This window comes from Megascapheus bottae, chromosome 19 (genome assembly GCF_031878675.1).
Source record: "Megascapheus bottae isolate mThoBot1 chromosome 19, mThoBot2.hap1, whole genome shotgun sequence".
Taxonomy (NCBI): domain Eukaryota; kingdom Metazoa; phylum Chordata; class Mammalia; order Rodentia; family Geomyidae; genus Megascapheus; species Megascapheus bottae.
Window position 1 is genome coordinate 28,703,077 of NC_143527.1, and position 24,817 is coordinate 28,727,893.

General features: G+C 35.5%; 1 protein-coding gene across 1 annotated transcript in view; it reads right to left on the reverse strand.

Moving 5' to 3' along the window:
- Positions 1-23,911, reverse strand: part of Asxl3 (ASXL transcriptional regulator 3) — a 90,993-nt gene extending 67,082 nt beyond the window's left edge. The window contains exons 1-3 of the mRNA XM_090353275.1: positions 23,803-23,911; positions 22,589-22,697; positions 5,967-6,088 (exon numbers count right to left, since the gene is read on the reverse strand). Of these exons, the coding sequence (XP_090209401.1) occupies positions 5,967-6,088; positions 22,589-22,697; positions 23,803-23,880 (309 nt within the window). The 5' untranslated portion in view covers positions 23,881-23,911. The remainder of the gene's footprint in view (positions 1-5,966; positions 6,089-22,588; positions 22,698-23,802) is intronic.
- Positions 23,912-24,817: the final 906 nt, after the last annotated feature.

Below are 24,817 nucleotides of genomic sequence, written 5' to 3' on the forward strand. Positions count from 1 at the left end.
ACATAGAAAGACTAGGAAGTTTACAGATGGCAAAATCCTTCCCCTGATGGTGGTCAAATGATACTAAGAAATAAGGAACTGAGGCCTTCCTATAAATTATTTGAAACCATATTCTATTCTCACTCTCAAGGATGCCCCTAAGCATAGATTCCATACTTCCACCTTCTTCTGCATCGAAAAACTTCCAGATCTTCCTGGGAAAACTCGTATGGGCCATGCCTGGCTAAGTGTTTAGTACCTACTCAATGCACAGTACAAGTCAATGTACACAGTATTGCTTGCTGTTTTCTCTCTTCTGCTTTATTATGATTAGGCTACAGAATTCTCTAGGCTTCCTAATACTTCAAAACACAGCATACATTGTACTATGACTGTGTAGTGTGTATAATGAATTTGCATGAGTTTTTAAATAGCTACTAGGGGATGATCAGTGGACCATCTGGCCTCCCCTCAGTAAGTCCTTCAGGGCTCTGTCTAGCACCTCTCTTCAGAACAGGGAATACGTGTATCACATTATTTCAGCTCTCAGCTTTTGCTAAAATTCCAAGAAAAAGAAGAAAATTCTATTATGCTATAAATCAAAGTCACCTTCTGTCTAACTTATACTTGTCAATAGATGAATATCTTATAGCCTAAAAAATGTAAGTTTGGCTGGGATCTGGTGGCTTACACCCATAATCCTAGCTATTCAGGGAGCTGAGATCTGAGGATCATATCATGGTTCAAAGCCAGCCTTGGCAGGAAAGTCAATAAGATGCTTATCTCCATTAATCACCAGAAAACCAGAGTGGTATTGTGGTTCCAAGTAGCAGAGCACTAGCCTTAAGCAAAAGTGTTCAGGGATAGTGACCAGGCCATACATACAAGCCCCATGAAAAAAATTAAGTAAGACTGTGTAATAGATAAAATAATACTATGGGAGCTATTTTCAATGATAGAGGAGGGTAAGCCCTATATAAGGATATTTTTTAAAAAATTATAGTTTTGTTGGGATTGCCTTGGGTGAGGGGGCAGCTTTTTCTATTCCACAGCAAGCTAGTGGTTGTCTTTACTGATTAGCCTATAAAAAATAGTCACTTTTGTGATATAAACTGTTACTTTTGCATTTGAGGTATATTTTGGAATATGAGAGCAATTAAGACCCCCCAGTATTCATGTACAATTTCAGCCTTAGTTGAATGATAATGGCCACTAATGATATTGAGCAACTTTAAATACTGTCATTTTTATATCCAGAGAGAAGCAGAACCTTAAAAAAAGCATATAGCAGTCAGTTATGAAGAGATGCACCTATAAACTAGATGTATGTGTAATATCTTGCTCAAACTTAAAATGTCAACATCCATGATGCTTAATACAAGGTATTTTTTCCAGTTCTGGGCTTGAACTCAGGGTATAAGCCCCATCCTTGGGTTTTCTCAAGGCTACAACTCTACCACTTGAGCCACAGCATCACTTTCCTGCTTTTTATATGCATGTGGTACTGAGGAATCGAACCTGGGTCTTTGTGTATGCTAGGCAAGCACTCTACACCTAGGACAAACTCCTGGTCCCCATCCATGATGTTTAAGACATACTAAGTTCATGGGTCTGGTTTCTATTCAATGTGAAAGAAATTTATAGGCTTTAAACCTAAAAGTAAACGGACTTTTTTTTTAATGGAAATAAACATTAGAGCTAAATCACTTGAGGCAAAGGAAAGATCCTATCACTCTCACATCAATTTTATTCTGGCTTTAAGTGAAAAGGAAGAAATCAAAAGATGCTGAGTGAACATGCTCCTACTGGGAGATAAAGTACAATATTTCCTGCTTAAAAAAAAGAACAGGAAAAACCTCTAGATACACATTTTTTTTAGACTGAAAACTTGTCAGATAATTGTTAAAAATGTGGAATGGTGCCCATGTCTGCCCTGATACAGACCAAAATAAAACAAAACTGGAAAATCAGAAACCTTGGTGTGAGCTAGGAGCTTGAAACAACAAATGATCATTTTAATAGAGAAACAACACCAACTCTGGCATTAAAGGATGCACTATGTAATAAATAATCCCTTCAGTAGAATTCTGAAAACATCACCTGCTGGGAAGGCTAAAACTTAAATCACTAGAAATACACACATAGGAAATTGCTGGCTGTGTGAGACATCAACAAACAGTATTGTTGCTAGTTTGCTAAATATGAATGCCCATGTACAGAAGACACTATCATGCAGTATCATGCACCATAACCTTTGGAATTTCACAGTACTGGCCAACCACATAAAGTGAAGCACCAAGAATAAAATCTGCTTTGCAATGTCAAGAGAGAAAAGCATTTGCAACTTTATAAATAAATCCTATCATTGTAAATTAATAATGAAAGTCAAATAAACCAGTAGAGACAACACAGAAAGATTATGTCCACTACCTGGTTATTTGTCAAAAAGAAAAGAGAAGAAAAGAAAAAAAGAAAAGAAAAGAACTCATTGTTCTGCAATCCTTAATTTTCTTTGGATGCTTTAACACTTCTGGGGTATAATTTTTCTTAATTATCCTTCTTTAAATTCCAAATGTAATCATTTCACACTTTTTCAGGATATGAAACACCAACCCAGAAAGAAGGGAAGGAAAAGGGAAGAAATAAGGCAATAATCAGGAACTTTGTGTTTTCCAGAGAGAGACCTCAGAACATATTTATCCACAGTAAAAAGAAATCAACGGAAATAAACAATACACTATTCATGCAATTATGCTTAATATATGGCGGACAATGTTTTGATGATTAAAGAATAAAAGGGACTGAAGTATTTGAGCAGAATAAAAATGCTCTTCAGGTTGCGGGTTATTTTTTGTTGCTGAAGAAGGAACCCAGGATCTTGTGCATACTAGGCACATGAGCTAGCACCGAAAGCAATGGGCATATTTCATGTCAACTGCTAAAGAGCATTCAAGCTTCCACAGTCCAATCTATAGTTAGATGCAATCCGCAGTGCTGGGAAATCAACTGAACCTACTTATTATAGCAGCATGCTTTGTATGGGGTTGATCAATGAGGAGCTGCTTTCTGGAAAATTACATCTGGCACTTTTTGCAAAGGGGTTTGTTTTACCTCATTATTTTCACAGTACTTGTGATCATGAAAGGTTGTTGGGAATTTGTGTTTTACCTACTTCTAAGTATTTGTTTGGGCCACTGTGTATAGTTGAAGTATTACAGCCCTACCAAATTCCTATATGCTTGAATAAAACAAAAGTGGCTAATCATATTTGGATGTGAGCCATTAATATGTGCTTATGCATTTGGAAATGGCGTTCTTAATTACTGTGTTAGACTGTTTTCCTCATGTCATAGAAAATGTTAGGTATGTAAATTTGCACAACCAATGTCAATAACTGATATGTAGTACTGATGCATATTCAGAGAGGCAGTATTAGACTAGAAGGTAAAATCAGAAACCATGAGCTCAGCTTTAAAAGTCATCTCCACCATTTATATGTTGAGTAATTGTGAACAAGTTAGCTAGTGTATTTGAGCCTTAGTTTCTGCATTTGAAAAACTGGGATAGGAGTAGGAAGATTAAATGCACATAAAAATGAATGCATATTGTACACATCAGCTTACATAATTATTAAGTTCATTCAGTTTACCCTTGGTTTACATGACTGTAACTTCCATAGATAGACACAAACACATACTTACAAACTTGGAAAACAGATGTAGAAATATATATATATATACACATATATAATAACAAAAATTTCTACCTTGTTATAGTCTTTCAAGAAAGAAGGCTGTAATTTGCTGAGGTTGCTACAATTTAAAGGTTGTAAATTCAGCCAATTCTTGAAACGCTGTCTTAAGACATTCAGCAATTACAGGAAATCTGGGCAAAATTCTGCAAGGATAGCTTATCATTTCTCAGTAGATTTCCAAGATGAGATTTGTTTAATATTGGTTAACATGAGTTTGGTTAATCAAACTTTAGTCTATCTACATATGTTTTCTTGGTGACTTATTTGCTATTTTGTAGTAAAACAGAAGTTTGAAGAAATCAATAAACAAAATCTTTCTGGACACTTGAATTAGGAGACAAGAGTCTTAAAACCAGATTGAAATCATAAGCGGAAGAATAGCACATATAATAAATATGTGTTCGACCACAAAACAAAATATCCCTAGTGAGCTGTGGAAGTGTGGAACAATTTAGTAACTCTTAAAAAGAAAAGGTTCAGATGACCTAAAATCAAAACCAAAATAGGAAAACATAAAGACAACAATAGAGAGACTTGAATCTTTTATTTCACACTCATACAGGTTTCACAGCTGGCACATTTTCCAAATCATTGTACTTTAGAAGAATGCATTTTATTTATGATCCCATTCTGCTTCTTAAATGCCACTGATGTAAGTGCCAAGTTTTGTATCCTTTGTTTGGTTCCAGTTGGTATTTTATAACTGCATCCTATTTGCTGCCTGAATGAACCTCTTCCCAGGCTTCCCTACCTCCAGCCTTTATTTCACCAATTAAAAAGCTATCTCAATATTGATTGTAGTTCTGTTCTCCAGCATCAAAAATGTTTCATAAAAGTCATGATATAATTTGGAAGCTCCCACTTTGTTACCTGGTATATTATATAGATTTTTACTTGTTTATTTTAAATAGGAGGGGAAACATAGAGGTAGTGGGGAGAGGGAAATGGGGAAAAAACATAAGGGATATCAATGTATGCGAAGTAATGCACCCTCTATCTGGCAAATATAACTGTAACCCCTCTATACATTGAAATAATAAAAATAAATAAATTGGAAGCTCCCTGAAGATTATTTGACCTATGCAAGATGAAACAATTTTATTACCTTAACTGTAAGACCAATGAGTTGAAATGCTACAATTTCAGTAATTAATATAGAACAGAAAGCTAATATAATCATTCAGCTTCTTTCTGACATTTTCTTGTTTGTAATAGATGAGAAGGTAAATGGAAAGGCTCTGAGTCGAGAAGAGTGATAGGAATATTAAGATGCTTTTAAAAGAAAATATTAATTTTCATTTAGAAAACATGGTCTCTCTTTTCCGAGTTAGAAAATGATGTATTTCATCTTACATGAGAATGATATATCTATGAAAGAGTCAATAGATTAGTGGGGAGAGTTTGGAACAGGAGAATAAAAACTATAAAAGGAATGGACATAAACATGAGCACACCAGAAATTCAGGATAAAGGCTGAGTGTCTTGCAGTTACTAACACTATTTTTAGGTTTAAAAAAGGGGGAAAGAAAAGAAAGAATAAAACAGATAAATCAACCTCGTAATAACACCACCAACATCTTTTCCTTTACTTTACATATTTTGCTGCTGTGTTAGAAGTAGTTAGTACACTCTGAGTAACTGTTATGGTCCAGACTCAGGCTACCCTATACTTCCAATGTATTTCATCAGTCAGTTCTTACATCAGTCACCATGCAAGGTCTTAAAATTTCTCATAGTTCCCTCAGAGAAGGATTTGAGAGTTGCAAAGGAAGCCTAGTTTGCTTAGATTCATAGAATAACAATTATTCAAACCTCACCATGCCAGACCAAATCCCAATCTTATAACCATCACTTTTCACTACTGTCTCAGCACATTTTACAACAGTATGTTATTATATAACTTCACTGTATACTGAGCAAACCCAGTGGTGGATATTCTAGATAAAAGTAAGCTATACTTACCATTTTCCCTAGGTATAACAATATATTTCAGTAATGTGAAATCATAACTGCATCACCCACAAGATAAAAAATGATAAACTTCTCAGTCAGACCTCTTATACATTTTATGATAGGTTAAAATTATATTAACTAGTACATAAATAGCTGAACTGGAGCTACCTGTATCCTTTTCTGGTTGCTAGGTTCTCATTCATTTTCCTTGGTTTGTAGAACCAAGGAAAATGAATGTAGGTAGGGCTAAAGGATAAAGACTGAACAGCGTTTCTCTTACCTGCTTTAGAGCCTTTTTGGTGTGCTGCTGAAAGGAAGACACTAACTTGCTTTGCACAGCTGGGTTGGTAAGGCTAGAATCTCTAGTAGAGGACGCTTCATCAGTTACCTGCTTCGTACAAACTAGAAACACAGAAAGATAATGATATTACTAATTTGAATTCCTTTTTTTTTACATCCACTGTAATTAACTCACTTGGAGCTTTTCTCCAGTTGAAAATGGATACTTAAAATAAAGCAAAATTGCATAGTACAAAGATGAGTGTCTAGATTAGAAGAAGGAATCATTTAATAACTGTGTGGCTACACTGCCATTTAGCCTCAATAGACCTCTGTGTTTCCTTTCTTGCTAACAGATGAGCATTTCTTGTCATAAAGCTGTTGTATAAAAATAAAACCTATCACAATATCTGCCTCAAGAGTTTGGATTAGTAACCACAATATGAATACAAAGACTTGGTGATGCATAATATTCTAAATAAACCACTTAATGATGGAATAAGCTTTAAAAAAAACAAATTTACTGACATTAGGATTCTTCTATTTGAAAGCCTCCCTTTCTATGAGCTACTTAGCTGTTCCTCTTTTCATAGGATGACATGTAGTGAACAGAAGTTACAATGACATCTAAGATATTTGTCAATTCAGGACTGTTAAATTCAAGAAACCTCTGAAGATTGTTATGAAACTATTTGTAGTACAGGCAGGGATTCCTTTGACCCATCTCACAGAAGATAATTACTATCAGACACCTTTTAGAAATACAGATATCTTGTTGACAGGAATTTTCAGATATTTTTCTGCCCTACAAAATCCATGTTAGCAATGCAGCTCTTCCTTCTGTCCTATGTTAAAGATGGCAGCTATCTGAACAGAAACATCAAGGAGGAACCTTCTTGCTGTGTACTAGGGGAGAGGGAGTTATCTGAAAATTCTAAGTGAGAAAACACTGAGATTAGTGTCAGAAAGGAAGCATATGTCAAAGGCAAGAGGCAAGATGAAGTCAGAGGGAAAAAAATAACTGGCAAAGATATTATATGAGTTTAAAATGTGACTTCTTATGGATACTAAGGTAAAAGCCAAGTCTGGAAAAATATCCAACTAACAGTAACTCAGGGGAATTCTGAACAGATTTTTAAAGCAATTTACAAAGCAATTTTTTAAAATTACTATAGTTTTCAATTTCGCTACCCTTACCCCTAGCCAAGTACGAGTACAAAATAACTGCTAACTATTCATCTAGCTGTTTTATATAAGTGTACTAATTATTTTCTTGAAGCTTTCTTACAAGACAAAAAGGTACTGTCTTCACACTGGGCAGAATAGACGAAACTAGAGCTTAAAATCAGTCACTAGTGGTCACACAGGCAATGAAACAGCAGAAATGGGATCCAACTGCAGCCAAGTGTAATTCTGGAACCCACAATTTTCCACCTAAAATATTTGGCCTCAAAAATCAAGATCTGATGTAGAAAATTCCATGTCTGAAGAAGTATAATATAGTTTCATGGCATTAGAGGTACTGAAATAGAAAATTAGTATAGTCAAGTGGACAAGTTATTCATCCCTTGACATGAAAAAAATTAAGGCAAGTAGGTGAGTGACAGGACTAGAAACATACAATGGTTAGAAGGATTTGCACATTTAGTGATTCATCCTTGAATTTAAAAATGGCTTAGATTTTTCTACTTGAAATTATATGGCAATTTTCATTGGAATATCTAAATACTTTGGTGAAGAAACATTTTATAACACTGCTATATAAACTGTGGTTTCTCAGCATCTCCTTGAAATGTTCACTACTTACTGGGATAACACTTCACCAAAAGCTTACTTAGCAAGAAAAGCCAAATCTATTTCGTGTACCAATCATGCAGATGGCCTTTTCAATGCTTTGAAGTGTCTATAAAGTGTGACTAGCCAGGGAGGTGACAGAAAGGTGGCAGACAGGATACACAATCCGAAATGAACAGATTGAAATGGATATGATTTAAGTCTAGCCAAACGTTAAGTGTGCATTCACAAGCAGTTTCTACTTTCATTCATGTAGCATTTCAAATCCAGAAAATGGAAAAACTGGTTTGAAAAAAGGACCACCAATGAGCATTAAGAATGTGAAGGAAAATAGGAAACTGCAGAACAACTAAGTTCAGATAAACTACCAAATTGGTTAGGAAATTCTTTTATTCATAAGTGTCAAAGGAAAACTTTAATCTAGCAGTATCGAATACCAACCAATTTTGATGGTTCATAATTAAGACTCTGTGTCCTTTTATTTTTTGACTAAGATCAGAAGCACTGCATCATCAGCTGTGTTTTCTGAGGACAACAGCCTTCTTGCTCACCAATTTGTGTCATTTCTCTCTGACCCAGGAGGTCATCTGATATACTAAGGAGATCTATTTTAGCATTGACACACATTGTTTAAGTGATCACTGCTCTGTGTTCGGAGTGATTCACAAACGTTTATATGTGTTGTTTCTTAAAAAGATCCTGTTCAGTTTATAACTTAGAAATTCAGAAGGAAGGCAGGCCAAAAAGACCAAGATAACTATATGGGATACTATGAAGCTGAATCTCAAAGGAAACCTTTCTTCCTTACCCCAAACTAATTTTCCATTTTAATTTGCTCCTAAAAAACTTTAATGTATGTATAATTATTATAAACAAATATTATATGTAACTATTATGAAGAAAAGTGAAATGTATTCTAAAATAAAATGCTATTTCTTAAAATAAAATCTATATTTAAGGAAAACAAAACAGATGGTTTAAAATTGTACACATACAGACATGCACATACAGATATATATACACATATATGTGTGTACGCATGTTTGTATGAATTTGTTCTTTTAAAATTTTCCTAGTCATAGGGCTTGACCTTGGGCATGGGTGCTGTCCTGAGCAATTTTGCTCAAGGCTAGTGTTCTACCACTTTGAGTCACAGCACCACTTCTGGTTTTCTGGTAGTTAATTGGAGATAAGAGTCCCATAGACTTTCCTGCAGGGACTGACTTGGAATTGTAGTACTCAGATTTCAGTCTCCTGAGTAGCTGGGAATACAGGCATGAGTCACCAGGATCTGATTTATTCATTTTTTTGCCAAATATATGACATGAGAATGACTGAGTCAAAAAATAAATACTCATTCATCTCAATCATTAGTTTGTGCTGACTCAGCAGATTCATTTTCTGAAAAGCAACAAGATCTCTTTTTTAACATACTATTTCAACTTTATCTATTTATTTATTTATTGCCAGTCCTGGGGTTTGAAATCAGGTCTCTCCCTGAGTCTCTTTGTACTCAATGCCATGGTGCCAATTCTAGCTTTTTCTGAGTAGTTTACTGAAGATAAGAGTCCCATGGACTTTTCTGCTCCAGCTGGCTTTGAACTATAATCCTCAGATCTCAGTCTACTGAATAGGCTGGATTACAGGGGTAAACCACAATGCCCCACTTTCAAGTTTCTTAATAATAGACATGATCACTAAGCAATTAAGTACATATTTTAAACAGGTGCCTAGATACTTATCTAGAGGACTGAATCTCGCCTCTGAAATACAAGCCAAAGAAAAATGAATGTTAAAGGAAGGATCAGTGGATATCCTTCATCAGCAAAATTACAACGGTAGCCAGAATAGTGAAGAATTAGGACAGATACTTTATCCAATAAATACCAAACCCTGACATGCAGCTTAGAAATGGATATCTTTTTTGGCACTTAGGACAGAATAAAAGCTATTTTTTTTTCACTTGTGCATTGGAAAGATCACAGAACTGAGTACAGCAACTGTAATACTTCAATCCCCACAACGAAGCTGTCTTCTCTGTAAGTGAACAAAGATAAGATGAGGAAATTAGAGGACAGGTTTTCCCTAGAACCACTATAACTCAACATCTTTAGAAAGGTACAGAAGTAAGATTTCTGTCGAAGTTTTACTTGCCTATAAAAAAAACCCAAAACTCAAAAAACAAGAAACAAAAAACAAAATGTACCAGCCAAAAGCTAACCTTCCAGTTTTAGACCTGCTTCTCAATCTCCCAAATCCTTCCCTAAAAAAGTCTTATGTTGAGGACTGAAGCAAAGGCTGGCAGAAGATCCTAAGTAACCAAAATTTTGTGTTCCAGCAAAATCATCAATTTGATTGTCTCCTTGGAGTCTTCGACATTACCTTGCCTCCTCTTTTTCATTTACCATTCAGATTGAACTAGAGAATGTCCATTAGCACTCAAATTTATTAAGCTGAGTACCAGAGTGAAGGTGCATCTGCTGTATTTTTCCTTATTTACTGATTACTTCACTGACAGATATAAGAGATCCCCCCAGTTCTAACTTTGACCTTTTACTCAAGACACAACAAATAAAGAAATCAGAACTTTATTTTGATCAGACTGTCTTTCTAGACCTACATCTTGCCAGCCTACCTGGGATTCAACCAAAGAAGACACATCAAACTTCTGTGTCCACCCACTGGCTCTGAGTATCACTCCTCCAAGCTTTCTTCTACATCCTTCTACCAACTCCTCTTGGCAGATCACCCTTAAACAGCTTCCCCAAAAGTTTCACTATTTCCTCTATCCCTGCTTCCTTGGAACTTTCTGGATGAATTCATGATATCCTCTGCAATACAGCAACCATTGACTCACAACTCAAGCATTTACCTCTGTGCAAAGATGGACTTACTGTGGATAATCCACCAAATACAAACTAAAGCCTGAAAACTGATTTTCTTTACATTTATTGAAAGCATCTATTGTTGAAGGTAAATTGAAAATTCTAGTTTTAACAAGAATTCAGAGAAAGGGTAGACAGTAAAGTATGGGGGGTTTTGATAGGAATATATGCAAAGAGTCCATTCAGAGATATTGAAAATAGAAACCTTTCTGAAAAACTTTTAAAACTTACTCTAAAGTTCTATTGTAAATCTCTGCTAGGAAAGCCCAAGATTTCTACTGATTATGACAAATGAGAGAAGCCAGTGAGCCTATACTCCTTTGAGTCTGGCTTACTTCACTTAATATGATTTTTTTCTAAGTCTTTCCATTTCCTTACAAATGGGGCGATGTCCTTCTGGGAAACGATAGAAAGCCTGTCTTGGAGCTTTCTCTGTAAGTTGTTGCGAAGTTGCATGACTTGCTACTATTTATGGCTATATTTCCGTCTGCTGTCCTTCTCCATTATTTTAAGAGGAAAGTCACAGTTTGTGGTTTTGCAAAGGGAAACATAAATAAATTTGAAAGCCAAAATTGGAAATTATGATGCAGGAACTCTGTGGGAAGAGAAGTATGGCACATACCAGAATATGGATACCCCAAAAGTCCTGAGACCAAGGCACTGTGCACTGTAGTTTGCTATAGGTCTCACGTAGCTATCTTATCAGTGGTAAGTTGCCAGGACTTCTCATATTACTTGACAACTCTGGTGTTCAATCATCTACTAAAGGCAATGTGGGCCCATCCTTTGACCATTACCATTTCTTTTTTGTTGCCCCACAATTCAAGTTTTTCAACAATGAAGCTAGGTACTCTCAAGACCTAATGGCTTTCTACAGCAATGATGCTGAGATAAATTACACTTAGTAAAGTTTTGATGAATAAAAATAATTGAATAAACAAAATAGTAGCACGGGTGACAAAATGCATTAAACCTTCAAGATATTTCCTACAAAACCAAGAGATTAGCCAGGTGCAGTGGCTGACACATGTAATTCTAGCTACTCAGGAGGCTGAGATCTGAGGCTCGTGGTTCAAAGCCAGTCCAGGCACTAAAAACCCTAAGATCTTATCTTCATTTAATGACTAGAAAACAGGAAGTGGGGCTGTGGCTTCAGGGATAGGGTGGTAGCCTTGAGCTGAAGAGCTCAAGGATAGTGCCCAGGCTCAGAGTTCAAGTCCCACGAACAATAAGAAAGTAAGGGAAGGGATGGATTGGAAGGAATGAGTGAGCATGGTGAAAGGTATGACATTAATCAAGACAAATTGTATTCATGAACTGATTGTTTGAATGGCAACTCTGAACAACTTGGTATAACTAGTTAAATAATACAATAATAAAATAGGCTACTAGAAATATTTTATATAGTTTTATGTATTGCAATATTTAGTATATGTTGTTATTCCCAATATTAAATATATTTATATACAAATTTATATATAACATGTATAAACATTGGGGACATGTATAACATGCATAATCATTTATATATAAAACATTTACAGGGCCGGGAGTTTGGCCTAGTGGTTAAAGTGCTTGCCTAGTATGCATGAAGACCCGGGTTCGATTCCTCGGTACCACATACATAGAAAAAAGCCAGAAGTGGTGCTGAGGCTCAAGTGGTAGAGCTCTAGCCTTGAGAAAGTCCAAGGACAGTGCTCAGGCCCTGAGCTCAAGCCCAGGACTGGCAAAAAAAAAACAAACATTTACAAATATAACACATATATAACTATATATTCATAATATACAAAATATGTGTATATACATATACACACATATACACATGTATATAAACATTTACACGATAGGATAACACTAGAACCCCTAGTTAGAATTCAACAACATCTAAAAGGAGAGCTGGAATTTAAAGCTTTATTCATTTATTATTAATTCACTTGCAGAACATTTGCAGAATGAACTTTTTTTTTGCCAGTCCTGGGACTTGAATTCAGTGCCTGAGTACTGTCCATAGACTTTCTCCAAGCTAGTGCTCTACCACTTAAGCCACAGTGCCACTTAAGGCTTTTTCTGTGTATATGATACTGAGTAATTAAACCCAGGGCTTCATTCATGCTAGGCAAGCACTCTACCACTAGGCCAGGCAGAGTACTTTCCTTCAAGTCAAGGACCATAAGAAAAAAAAAAATTCAGGAATGAAAGAACCAAGATGTAACTTTGAAACCATAGGTTCTAAAAACTGTATTTTCAAAGTACAATGATGTAGAGCATTAATTTTATCTAAGGTAAACTTTCCATATAAAACACAGTAGTGATAACTATAATTTGTTCCTTTTTATTATCTTTAAGAACTGTACAGATGGTTACAATTTGTTTTGAGAGATCAAAAAGCTGATTATTCGAAAGTATCTACTAATGGCAAATACTCTAAAGTACTGTTTAGATTATAATGTGATTTCATATAGTACTTACATTTAAAATTGTATACATCAGATATTCTAGCTAGATACAGCAATAAAATGCATGCCAAAAATGATAAAAATTGACTTTATAAGAACAGGAAAAGCATTTGACCCCAATTAAATTTTCCAGGACTCCATTTCTTTCAGAGAAAGATAATTCCTTAATCCTTTTTTGGATTCAGTCTATGCAGAGAAGTCTTCTCTTTAAAAAAAAATCCTGTTTTAAGATAGGTATAGGCACTTGGGCTTAAACAATTTTTCTTGCGCTATAGGAAAAAATTAATCTGAAAGAAAGAAATGCCAAGAAAAACTAGCCTTAGAGCTAATACTAGTAATAAAATAATGGATACATCCCTAAGAAACTTCCAAAAGGTAAAGAGTCTGAATATTCTAACTATGGATGCTCTAGAAGCCCTGTATTAAGGAGAGCATTTCTTGGCAGGGGTGGGGGAGGCAAATAAATGGGGCATAGAAAGCTAACTCTATCATTAATCTGTACCAGGGAAAACATGCTCTTGTAAGATGTAATCTTAGTGGATGCCTTAATGATTCTGGGGGACTCTGAGGTACCTCTCAGTGTAACAACCTTTACTTGCACAAATAACTCACAAACACATTCATGGGCATGACATCAAACACTGAACTCCATGAGGAAGAATGTTTTACACAGGGGAGATGGAACTGCAGTGAAGTACTTCCACAAACATTCAGCTTACCAGCTGAGTCTATTTAATTATGGTAATATCTAGCCCTAATATCATAATACCTATGTACAGTGAAAAAGAGGAAAGTCAAACCCCAAACAAATATATTTATAAACAAAGTACATCACATAAGTTCCAGTTTTTATCTACATATGCTGTATTCCACCTATCATAAAACTAATAAAGATTTTTCTCTCTGAAAACAATGGAAAGTAATAACACCATATACTATTTATGAGGGATATAAAATACTAGGGGCTCTTTTATACTGGCACAACACCTATGATATTTCATGCTATGTAAGTTCCTTGAAGCAGCTGCAGGAAAATAAATTGATTTAGAAAATGGGAACTAGGAAAAAGTAGACAGAAAGCATATAAGCAAGAGGCTAGCATAGGTCAAGGTAAGTGCTTCACTGTTAGGCATCATTACTAATTTTGTTTCATGTTTTAACAGTGATAATCAAGTGCAGTGAATTACAGACAAGGTATGTACAGTCTCCATAGCATCTGAGAAATGGTTATATATGGTCATTGTAAGCACAGAAAAGGGATCATTTGGCCTCAATGAAAAAGTGCTTCTTTTTAAGAGCTTGAGTGATTTGTTCCTATATACAAATCAAAGATTTGATATAAATCAACTAGAACATTGGCTAGTGAAGATGAGTAATTGAGGAAAATCCCTTTAATTTGCTTTTATTCAAGAGGCAGTTTGTTTTTATTATGAGATCATACTCTTTTCCATCTTTATCTCTACATTGTGAAATATTTCTCCTGTAACACAAAGCAAGATGGGAAAGTATACTTAAATGGGTCACTTTATCTGCACTTAAAAGGAAAATTGTCTTTTCCTCTTGACTCTGGACTGTTAAAACTGACTACAATCCATTTATACAAGAACGAAGTTCACAGGTCAAGAGGAAAAAAAAATGTAAGTAAAAGAGGCCTCTAATGGATAAAAGAAATGGAAAACAGTATGTATGGCTAATGTTTGAAAGAGTTGGAGTAGGTGATTTGGAAAAGTTAAAAGGGGTGGCAGCTAGAGAGTGACCAGCTGTTCTTTGTGCTGGGGACTGGGGGCGGGGAGGATTACATTAATTAAAAGCACAAAACATTTCAACACAGGGGAAAAATTCTTCATTGCAGAGGCTATTAAAAAAAAACAGGAATAAATACAAGGAAACTGAGATTTCTATCCCTCTGGACATCTGTTATGTAAATAATGTCTAATTGAACTAACTGCTGTAAGAAAACACTAGCATGAGAGAGAGAAAATAACCCATGGCTGCACAAACTTTTGAAATCTCCTGTACTTTTTGTGAATCACAAAGTCTGTGGGCAGGATGAAAGAAGGGAGAACGAGGAGTGGGCAGAGGAAGTTTTACATCCTGCCACTGGTCATTTCTCTGAAGTTTATTCTGCCTCCGCACTTTGTTCCATGTGTAGCTAAAACAACTCAACTTGTTACATACTCAAGTTTCCTTAGGCCACCAATGTAGAATGGGTATTTCCACAAGCAAACAAAGATGGTGGCTGAAAATCACGGACTTTGTATAACAGACAAAAAAGGCTTAACCCAAGAAAAATGATAAAACCTGGTATAGAAATGGAAGATTTCTTCCCTATGCCTTCATGGCATTTAGGAAAGTTTTCCAGGTAGAAACTGAAAATACTGCTATCTATACACCCTTTAGAAATGCGCTAAAGTTGGATAACAACTCTGTATTGCTCCCACAGCACCAAATACAGAGGCAGACACACAGTATCATTCAGAAATACTAGGGAGCATGTGCAGGTAAGCAATAAAACAGGACCAGGAGGAGATACCACACAGATAGGCCACAGCTAGTTATTCAGCACAATCCCTTCACAATTAGGAGGTCACTCTCCCTTTCCTTTCCTTTCCTCATATGTGAAAGCACTCTGTGAGTTCTTATTTGACTAATCCCCTAGGAGACCTGAGCCTTGTCAGAGCATACCTCACTTCCTCCAGGAAGCGCTTCATCTGTGCAGAATTGATTCTCAACAGAGATCTTATCCACACACCTCAAGTCACCTTAAAACATTTTTCACATTTGATAAAAGACCTCTCAGGACCAGCCTCTGAGCCAATGAAAACAAAGACTGAGCTGAATAATGTTTCATTAAGTTAACACAACTCTGCCAAGAATTACACAATCAGAAACCCACTTACATAACTGGACATAAAGAATAATGGAAAGGAACCATATAAAATTCTAGAAATGTTGGAGTCATTATTTCCCCTGGGATCCAAGATGTAAAACATAAGATATCCCCCTCCCACTCCCTGCTCTCTCTGTCTCTGTTTCTGTCTCTGTCTCTCCTCTCCCTTCCTCTCTTCTCCTCTCCTCGTATTTTTTTCCCTAAGTGGAACCTTTTACAACACTAATTCCTTTGTTTGAGCGCTGCTTCCTCCCTAAAAGCCATTCGGGTTAATAGCAAGCAGACCTTTTTGATCTTTGTGGATAAAAATTGTACATTCTCCAGTTTCCTTATTTATATAAAAAATAAATGTCATGGTTACTGTTTATTTTGAACATGAAATGTACTACAGCCACAAAAGGGGAAGCACTTTTTTAATAACAATTTGTAAGTAGAGGCTGAATATTGTCTGCTGATGGTATCACTGCATATAAAATAGGAATAGGTATTGCAAAAGTAGAAATGGATGGTGAGTTGATTTAATATGTGTGAGGAAACTGAGTATATACCAATGTATTATGCTCAGAAAACAACTCAGACACAAACACATCCATAAATCTCTGAACTAAAATAGACCATAAAATTCATAATATTTTCTTTGGCTGACATAGATCTATACTACAGTCATAACTGGTCATGGGTTGTCAACACAGATATATCAAGTGATTCACCTAAATCACTCTTTGATCTCCAGAGCTTAGCTTATAAAATTTGAACAGTTAACTTGCTCAAGTCCATATGTCCAATGCTTATTAACTGAAGAGATTGCTCAGAGTCAAGGAATACACATAACCATGGTTCAGTCTCATAAATCCTACAATCAATAATGTACCACATCACAAATTTTTTTCAACAAAACTTTTAAGAAGTATCCTGACAAGAAGTCTTTCATTGTCAAAAGACATTTCCACAGCCAACTGGTGCCCTGGCTACCTGTTTTGTTTTTTATTTTTTTAAAGCAATAAAACACTGCCATTGTATTAACTCTACTTAAGGACTCCAATATTAATAATTAAGTCATTAAAATTTCTCTTTCCTGTTTTGGCAAAAACTTTTATTCTCTGCTACTTCTCTACGCATTTCATTAATGGTGCAGCAAATTTGATCTTGATTGGAAATAACTCTATGGTAATAGAAGTTATTCTTTCACTGTATCAAGGCATTTTACTAAGAGTACCCCCAGAATCCCCTTTTTATCACAAAGATTAAGAGATGAAAACTAGAGAACAGATAAAAAGACAGACTTGAATCATCTTCTCCTATTCCTTCTCCCTCTCTCCTACTGTTTCCTCACATCTATATCCACATGTAAATCATATCTTCTATTTCTGAAGAGATATTAAAAAATTCCTAAATGTATTTGTACAGCAGTAAGAAGTATAGGAAATGGGTTGATTCTCACTTCTGAATAAAAGAAAATATACAAGGAGATCACGTAAAGCAGTTGAATTTCCTAGAATTTATTACTAATTTGTAGGCAGTCATGCTCTATCCGTTCTATTATAAACCTTTATTTTGGTTAAGCTGGGGGTTCTTTTTGTCAAAATACAACATTCAGAATCAGAATAAATTTAGATTGATTAAACACAAATTGTATCTGGGACCACTAGCTGATAACTGTTCCCTATGGACCTAAGCAGGCTTTGGCGCTCGCTCTCTCTCCCTCTCCCTCTCCCTCTCCCTCTCCCTCTCTCTCTCTCTCTCTCTGACACTGACTGACACACACACACACACACACACACACACACACACACACACACACCTGTACCTGCAACTTGGATAAGACCTTTCATCTTTCTCAGATTGTTTTTCCACTTGTAATAAAATAACAGAAATATTGGAAAAGATTAAAGGATGTACATGTAAACAGCTTATAAGAGCTGAATGTTATTAGTACTAGGTAGATTTTTCACTATCTGTGTTTGAAAGTGTATCCTGAGGCTAGATTAATGGGCTGTACTCAAAAGCATGCAGATAGGAAATATGCTTATCCTGAAAGATGCAATTGTGGTTTGCAATAAGATACAAAGGTGGGAACGTCAAGGAATACTCAAGGAAATAAGCTATTTACTACCCTGTCAGTGATTTCCCCAAAGCAATTTCTCTAATACAACTTCAAAGAAGAGGCCAGGAAATATAATTTGGGTCACATTCACAGGATATGTGTGGCCATGAGTTTTTCTGTATGTACCTATTCACGTGTCAAATTAGGGGAGTGTACTTATTTCTGATTTGGTTTAATTATTGGCTGAGTGCTCTCACCCTAGTTCCTACTCCTGCCCAATTATTAAAATCCTCTCTGTCTCCTCTGGAATTTTGGGTTAGTCATTAGCAAAATCTCCTGAAGCCTTATATTTTCTCTGAAAACTCCCTGCATGTAAATTCTGGATCTTTTCTATACAAACCAGTTCCCCCAGAACACTCTCAGCTTGTAGCCTTTCTTTTCCACATGTCTTGAATATCTGGGCCCAGAAATATGGGTGACCCATATTTTTTTCCCTTTTCATTCATCTTCTATCTCCCTGCTCATTAGCTGCTTCCAGCACTGCCTCACATGTCATCAGAGTATACTATACCAGTGAAGCCCCCTTTTGCTGAACTGTCAACTACTGGCTCATTCTTCTTCATCATTTGAAACCTTTAGATCTTCAATGTCACACTTAGTATTATTTCCATTATAATTGTCTGTCTCAATATCTATGCAGACGAACCTCTACTATCACATGCTAGGCTTACCATCAGTTTGTATAACACAGTTCATCAGAAGCAAAGGAAGGAAAACTCCAGGGAGACCCACCACAAGTCATGGCACTAGATAGAGATTAAACTTTGATTGCTTATTGGTCCTGTCATCCACACAATTAAATTCTATAAAGAGTTCACTGTTTAATTATTCTTGATAGCTTTAAACCTACTCCCTTCTTTTGACTTGTCTCTGTCACACACTTCATATTAATATACCAACTTTCTCATATCCAAAACTCTAATGCCATCCACTTACATATCCATGGACTCTTTTGCACTCTAAAATGGCAAACCAAGTAATCTTTTTGTTTCTGTGTTGCCTCCAACATCAGAGCCTCCTTCTCAGGTGCATTTTCAGTCAATACACACACACACACACACACACACACACACACACACACACACACACACACACACACACACACACACACACACACACGCTTTTCCATATGCATTCAATTCCTCTTCCTTTATCAATCACAACTAGAGTTGATGAATTATACTCAAATCTGTTTTTATTCTATTAGTTCAGTATCTGAATGTAACTGGAGAAAAATTTAAAAAAACTGTTGCATATTAAATTTCAGACTAAAAGCATTGAGAGTTCCCTTCGTGCTTTCAAACTCCTGTAAAAAAATATTTAGTATCTTCTACTTAAATCTACCAAAAACTTCCCCAAACCTTACCCTAAACTGATCAGCCTAATCTCCCATTGCACAGACAAGTATGAACCAATGATGAGCACATTTTTATCAGCCTCTTTCACAGGTATTCACTTACTTCCATATCTAATAAAATAAATCCAGCATCTGTCTCCATACCTCTTCATCTGCTCTTTTGAAGCATACGACATTAAAACATTCTTCCCACATTATATCTTTTTCTTTCTCAACCAGCTTTGGTTTTTTAAGAAGTGTGCGATTATTCTAACAGTTATTTCCTGTTTTAAAGACACAACCTATATCTAATATCTTGTAGCCATTTTCCCATCTCATGTCTCTTTTTCTCAAAAGCACATTTGGTCTCTAGTCTTTTGAGCCCTTTCCACTCAGGCTTGTAGCCTAATAAATTCCTCAAAAGCAGCTACTGCCACCCTCATCCATAAATCGCACAGGGCAAAATTCAATGGAAATTTCATAATCATCATCCTAACTAGGCTTATCAAAAGCACTAAGAGTTGACTCAATCACTTTCAAGAAGCATTTTCTTCACTTGGTTTCCAGGACAGAAATATTTTCATGTCCCTTTATCCTCAGTCTCATTTGCCATTTCCTGCAGTCTCTTCTAGCCTCTTGAAATTCAAGTGCCCCTTGAATTTTAGAGCTAAGTCTTTGAGCCTCTCTTTGCAATTTACCTTAGTTCTTTGGTGATCTCATTCAGTTTCGTGTCTATAAATATCATCAATAACAAGACCACTTTCAACTGTGTATCTCCCTAGAAAAGTGTTTCCCTTGAATTTCTGAGAGTAAAGTGCAGTTATTTAACACATCCACCTGGCAGTAGAAATCAAACTCTATAACTTGCAACCAAAACTGAGGTCCTGATCAACAACTGTCCTGCACAACCCAGTTTTCTTGGAAATCCTTCATCTTGGCTAAAGACTATGCTCACAATTAAACTCTTCTATCTCACAGCTATTTGTTTGTCAGCATCTCTCACTGCATCGACCTACAAATCTATCCAGAATCCAGACACTTTTCATCACCCACTACTGTTCCTTCTTACAGCCTCACTTCTCTCTACTCAATGATACAGCAATCACTGTCTAACTGGCCTCCCTCACTGTGTCCTTGTTCACAAACTTTTCTAATTCTTTCTGCTCTCGTGAAACCATAAGATTCCTAGCTCAAAACCTGACAACATATTAATATCTCAGTTAAAGTAAAAACCAAGAGGAAAATAATTTAACGCCCAAAAAATTCTACAGTTTTAGGGGTTGGAATCGTGGTTTGGCTGGTAGAATGTTAGCCAGTAAGCAAACACAACAGGTACCAAATTCAAGACCCAGTCTTGAACCTAATTTTTTTTTTGTTTTTTTAGCTAAACTTTCTCTCCTTTCCTTACTTTGTCCTCCTAAACACACCAATCCCTTGCTGTTCTGGAGTATTCTACTCATGCTAATGTTTCAAGACCTTTAGAATTGTTGCTCTATTAAACCTTTCTCCATCACTCCACCAAGAGCTTTTTGCAAACATCCCTTCCTCTACTTTTACTTTTTCATTTACTTTTCCTGGCATCACTTGTCTCTATTCATTAAACCACAAATGTTAAGATTTAATTTCCTTATGGCCTATCTGTCAAAAGACCTTGTTTAGTAGAGTTTTATTTTTGCTCTCTCCTTCTGGAATTGCAATCATAAGAACAGTATATGGTACATGGCAGAAGCTCAGTGTCTACTGATAGCTATAGGTATCTATTTCTATAGATCTATTTAAAGCACACATCTATTTACAGCATATTATGCAGTGTAACATTGGGATTAATGGTAGTAAGATTCTCCATGTTCCTCAAAGAGTATGCCTCATTCACTAGCCCCTCTAGAATGCCAGCAATTGTGCCTATCCTTTCTTGGGTCTCAAATGCCAGGTACAAAGCATGCACTTTCCTCAGTATGGGGAGCTGGGTTCAAAGAGTTAGGAGTTTTAACTTCACATCAAGTACAATTTGGTAAATGTAATACATGAAGCAGTCTTGTCCCCATTTTAGTAGAAAAGGCTAGTTCCTATGTTAAATTCATAACCTTGGCTGCAGATCAGATAAGAATGAAGCAGCACTGGTCTTGTGGGGCCAATCAGAAAGCACAGCAATCTAAAAGGCAGGAGTGTTCCTGCAGAAAGATTGCAAGGTTCCTCTATAGTTATTAACAAAATGAATGACTTGGCATTGCCATTGAAATATGATATTTCTGCAAGGATCCTTTCAGATTTGTTTGCTTATAAAGAATTTACTGGTTCCTATGAAGCCTAGGTCTAGTCTCTTATAGCAGAGACATTAATTACACAGTCTTTCTCCTAAACCATGATCTGACTACTTGTGGGTCCAGTACAAGAAAAACCCTGCAATACAGAGTCACATAATCCCACAGAACTGTAATATAATTGCATTAAGAGATGTTTTTTAATGACATAACAGAGATGGGATTCAAAGGTGAAAAAAATGTTCCCTTAGAATTTCATAGAAGTCCTTCATTTGTCAAATATGTTTAACAAGAAAATACCTTAACTTGGCCCATTTCTATGAGTAGTAGTACACAAAATTTAATCAACAAAGGAAAAGCCAAGGGACAAAACAATTATAAAACTACTTGTGATCGCAGAAAAGAATTGGCAGAATCCATAATAAAACATGTGGGGGAAGAGAAATGGGGACATAAATTATAAGAAGGGGTATCAATGTATGTGAAGTAATGCTCCTTCTATCTGGCGAATATAACTGTAAACCCTCTATTAATTATAATTAAAATATATTTTTTAAAAACATAGCCATTCTCAGTACATCTATAAAAATGAAGTCACTGGATATATCTCAGAACCCTGTTTGCAGGAGGAAAAAATACTGGTATTTGTAATATTCCAGGTAATTTTAAAGAAATATGCACCATTAGAAAGAAAAAAAATCAAAACATAAAGAACAATAAGAACTAATCTTATTAAATCAAAACTGATTTTAAGTTTTATCAGGGGGTGAGGGTGAAAAGAGAGAGGATGAGGAGGACAGGAGGAGGAGCCCCTATGGTAGATAATTCAATTAGTGAACTATTGAGATTCAATGTAACTTTTACAAAGATCAAGTTTCTATCAGAAGTTCAACTTACCTCCATTCTCCTCTCCATTGGCACTGGCCTCCGCCATCTCTGTGCCTTCCAATTCAGACTCACAAACTATATCCAATGCCCCGTCTGTTGGGCATGATGACTCTTCTTTCTGTATTATTTTTTAATGTAGTAGCAGTAAAAAAAACTTATTATCAATAGAAAACATTTAAAATATTTATAAATTATGTCATGCTCTTGAATGCTATGTAGATTTTTAAGTAGGAAACTACTTAAAATATTTTTAGAATCATAAAGTATCACCATAGTTATATGATTTCAAGTTTCAATGCTTTCCTGATATAAAAAGTATATTTAAATTTGCAAATATTAACATGCATAACAAACTAGATGTAATTAAATAACTAAAAACCACAATCATTTTGAACAACTGACACACCTACCATAACAAGAACTTGAGGCTGAAGCAGGCCTTAAATTTTTTGCCAGAGATAACTTAACTTTGGGAATTAAAAATTTAAAAAAATTCAAAAAAAATTAAGATATGATCCCTCATTAATAAAAACTATAAATTGTATTTCATTTCTAAGAACTAAAACAGCAAATTTATTTCAGTTTATATAGTCCTTGATAGACCATAGTATTTGTCCTTTGGAAGTATACACATCATACAGGATTTCCCATCTTAGGGAAATGAAAATTCCAACAAAAGGAGTACACAAAATTAAATAAGCCTCAGTCATTTGTATGGTTTAATTTTATTTCCTCTATTTTTATTTATCATATGACCAGTATGCATTGTTAGTAAACTTTGAGAACATGGTTATCAAATTGAATATTCGGTACAGAGAATAAGTTTCTCATTTTTACAAAAAAGCTACAGGTGTGAAGACTGTATACCTACTGACAGATATTATGTCAAAGAGTTATGAGTGACTATGATCATCTTAAATTCCTGACTGATGACCCATGGTTCTCTTCCCCATAAATTTTGAAGAATCAAGAACTTCAAGGAACCACAACTATTTTCCATTACCATATGTTACAGACTGAAACCACAGATATGCTTGTCCTTAAAGAAAAACGTCATTGTTTCTGTTTCATATGAAATCATTTTATGACATCTGAAAATATTTTAAAAGGCACAGGGCTTCTTCTACTCTTCAATTAAATATAACTTTATTCTTCCTTGGATGTGTGAACAAATGCATGACACATCATAATAATGCCCATAATACGTAGGAAATCTGACTTACTTTGAGAGCGTAGAGGCCTGACTTGCCAGGGATCTTGAAGAAGGTTCCATCCCCTATTCGGGTGTTTGTGTGAAGCATTGCATTCAAACAGGCTAATGGAGAGGTTCCACTAGAAAATAAAAATGCGCAAAAATGAAATGTGTGAGATGCAACAGTTCAGGAAGACTGTTCTCTGAGTTTCTTTAAAAAAAATAAAAAATAAAAAAAGACCTCCCATGCCTTTTTAAAATGTCCTCCAATCCTCAAAAAAACATCTACATTACAATAACGGGCCAGTCCAGTTTTGCCAAAGTTAATCAGATGCATCTGTTGTACAGCCTTCAGGCAAAAGTTTCCTGAACTGAAATTATACTTTTATTCATAGAGCAACGAACACTCCACCTTAAAGAAGTCAAATCCCAAACTTTTATATGGGATTAAAATAAACACTATAAAATGTAAAATAACACTGTGACGCCTCAGGTTTTAAAATATTCCAGACAACTTGATGGCTGCACTTGAATGATCAGGGAAAAAAAAAAATCAAGTTCAAGGGCAGCTTCATCTTGTAGGTTGAAAAGCAACAAAAGAATAATAACAACCAGGGAAGAACTGATTTGAAATTATAAGCATTTAGAGCTGCATTTCTCACAGGGCAAAATAAGGAATGTACTCTGTATTCATAGCTGTGATGTAGTTTCAGCAATGACAGCTTTTCCTTACATACGTAAAATAAGAAGTAACTTCAAAATTCTGCTTAGCTGGTCATCTTTTGCTGCAAAGTAAAAGTGTCTTAAATATGAAATTAATGTTGTTTGATTAATATTAAACTAGTGATTAATATTTCCAAGTACCTATCTGAAAATATTATTGTGGTAAATTTATATGCTTGTTAAAAGGTACATGAAGTGTTTAATATTCATTTACTGGAATAAAATCTTGAGCTTTTGTGAGTGTATGTTTTAACCGGTAAAATAAACCTACAATTATTGCTTCCATTTAATTATCTTTCTGTATTCATTTAGCTTAATATCAA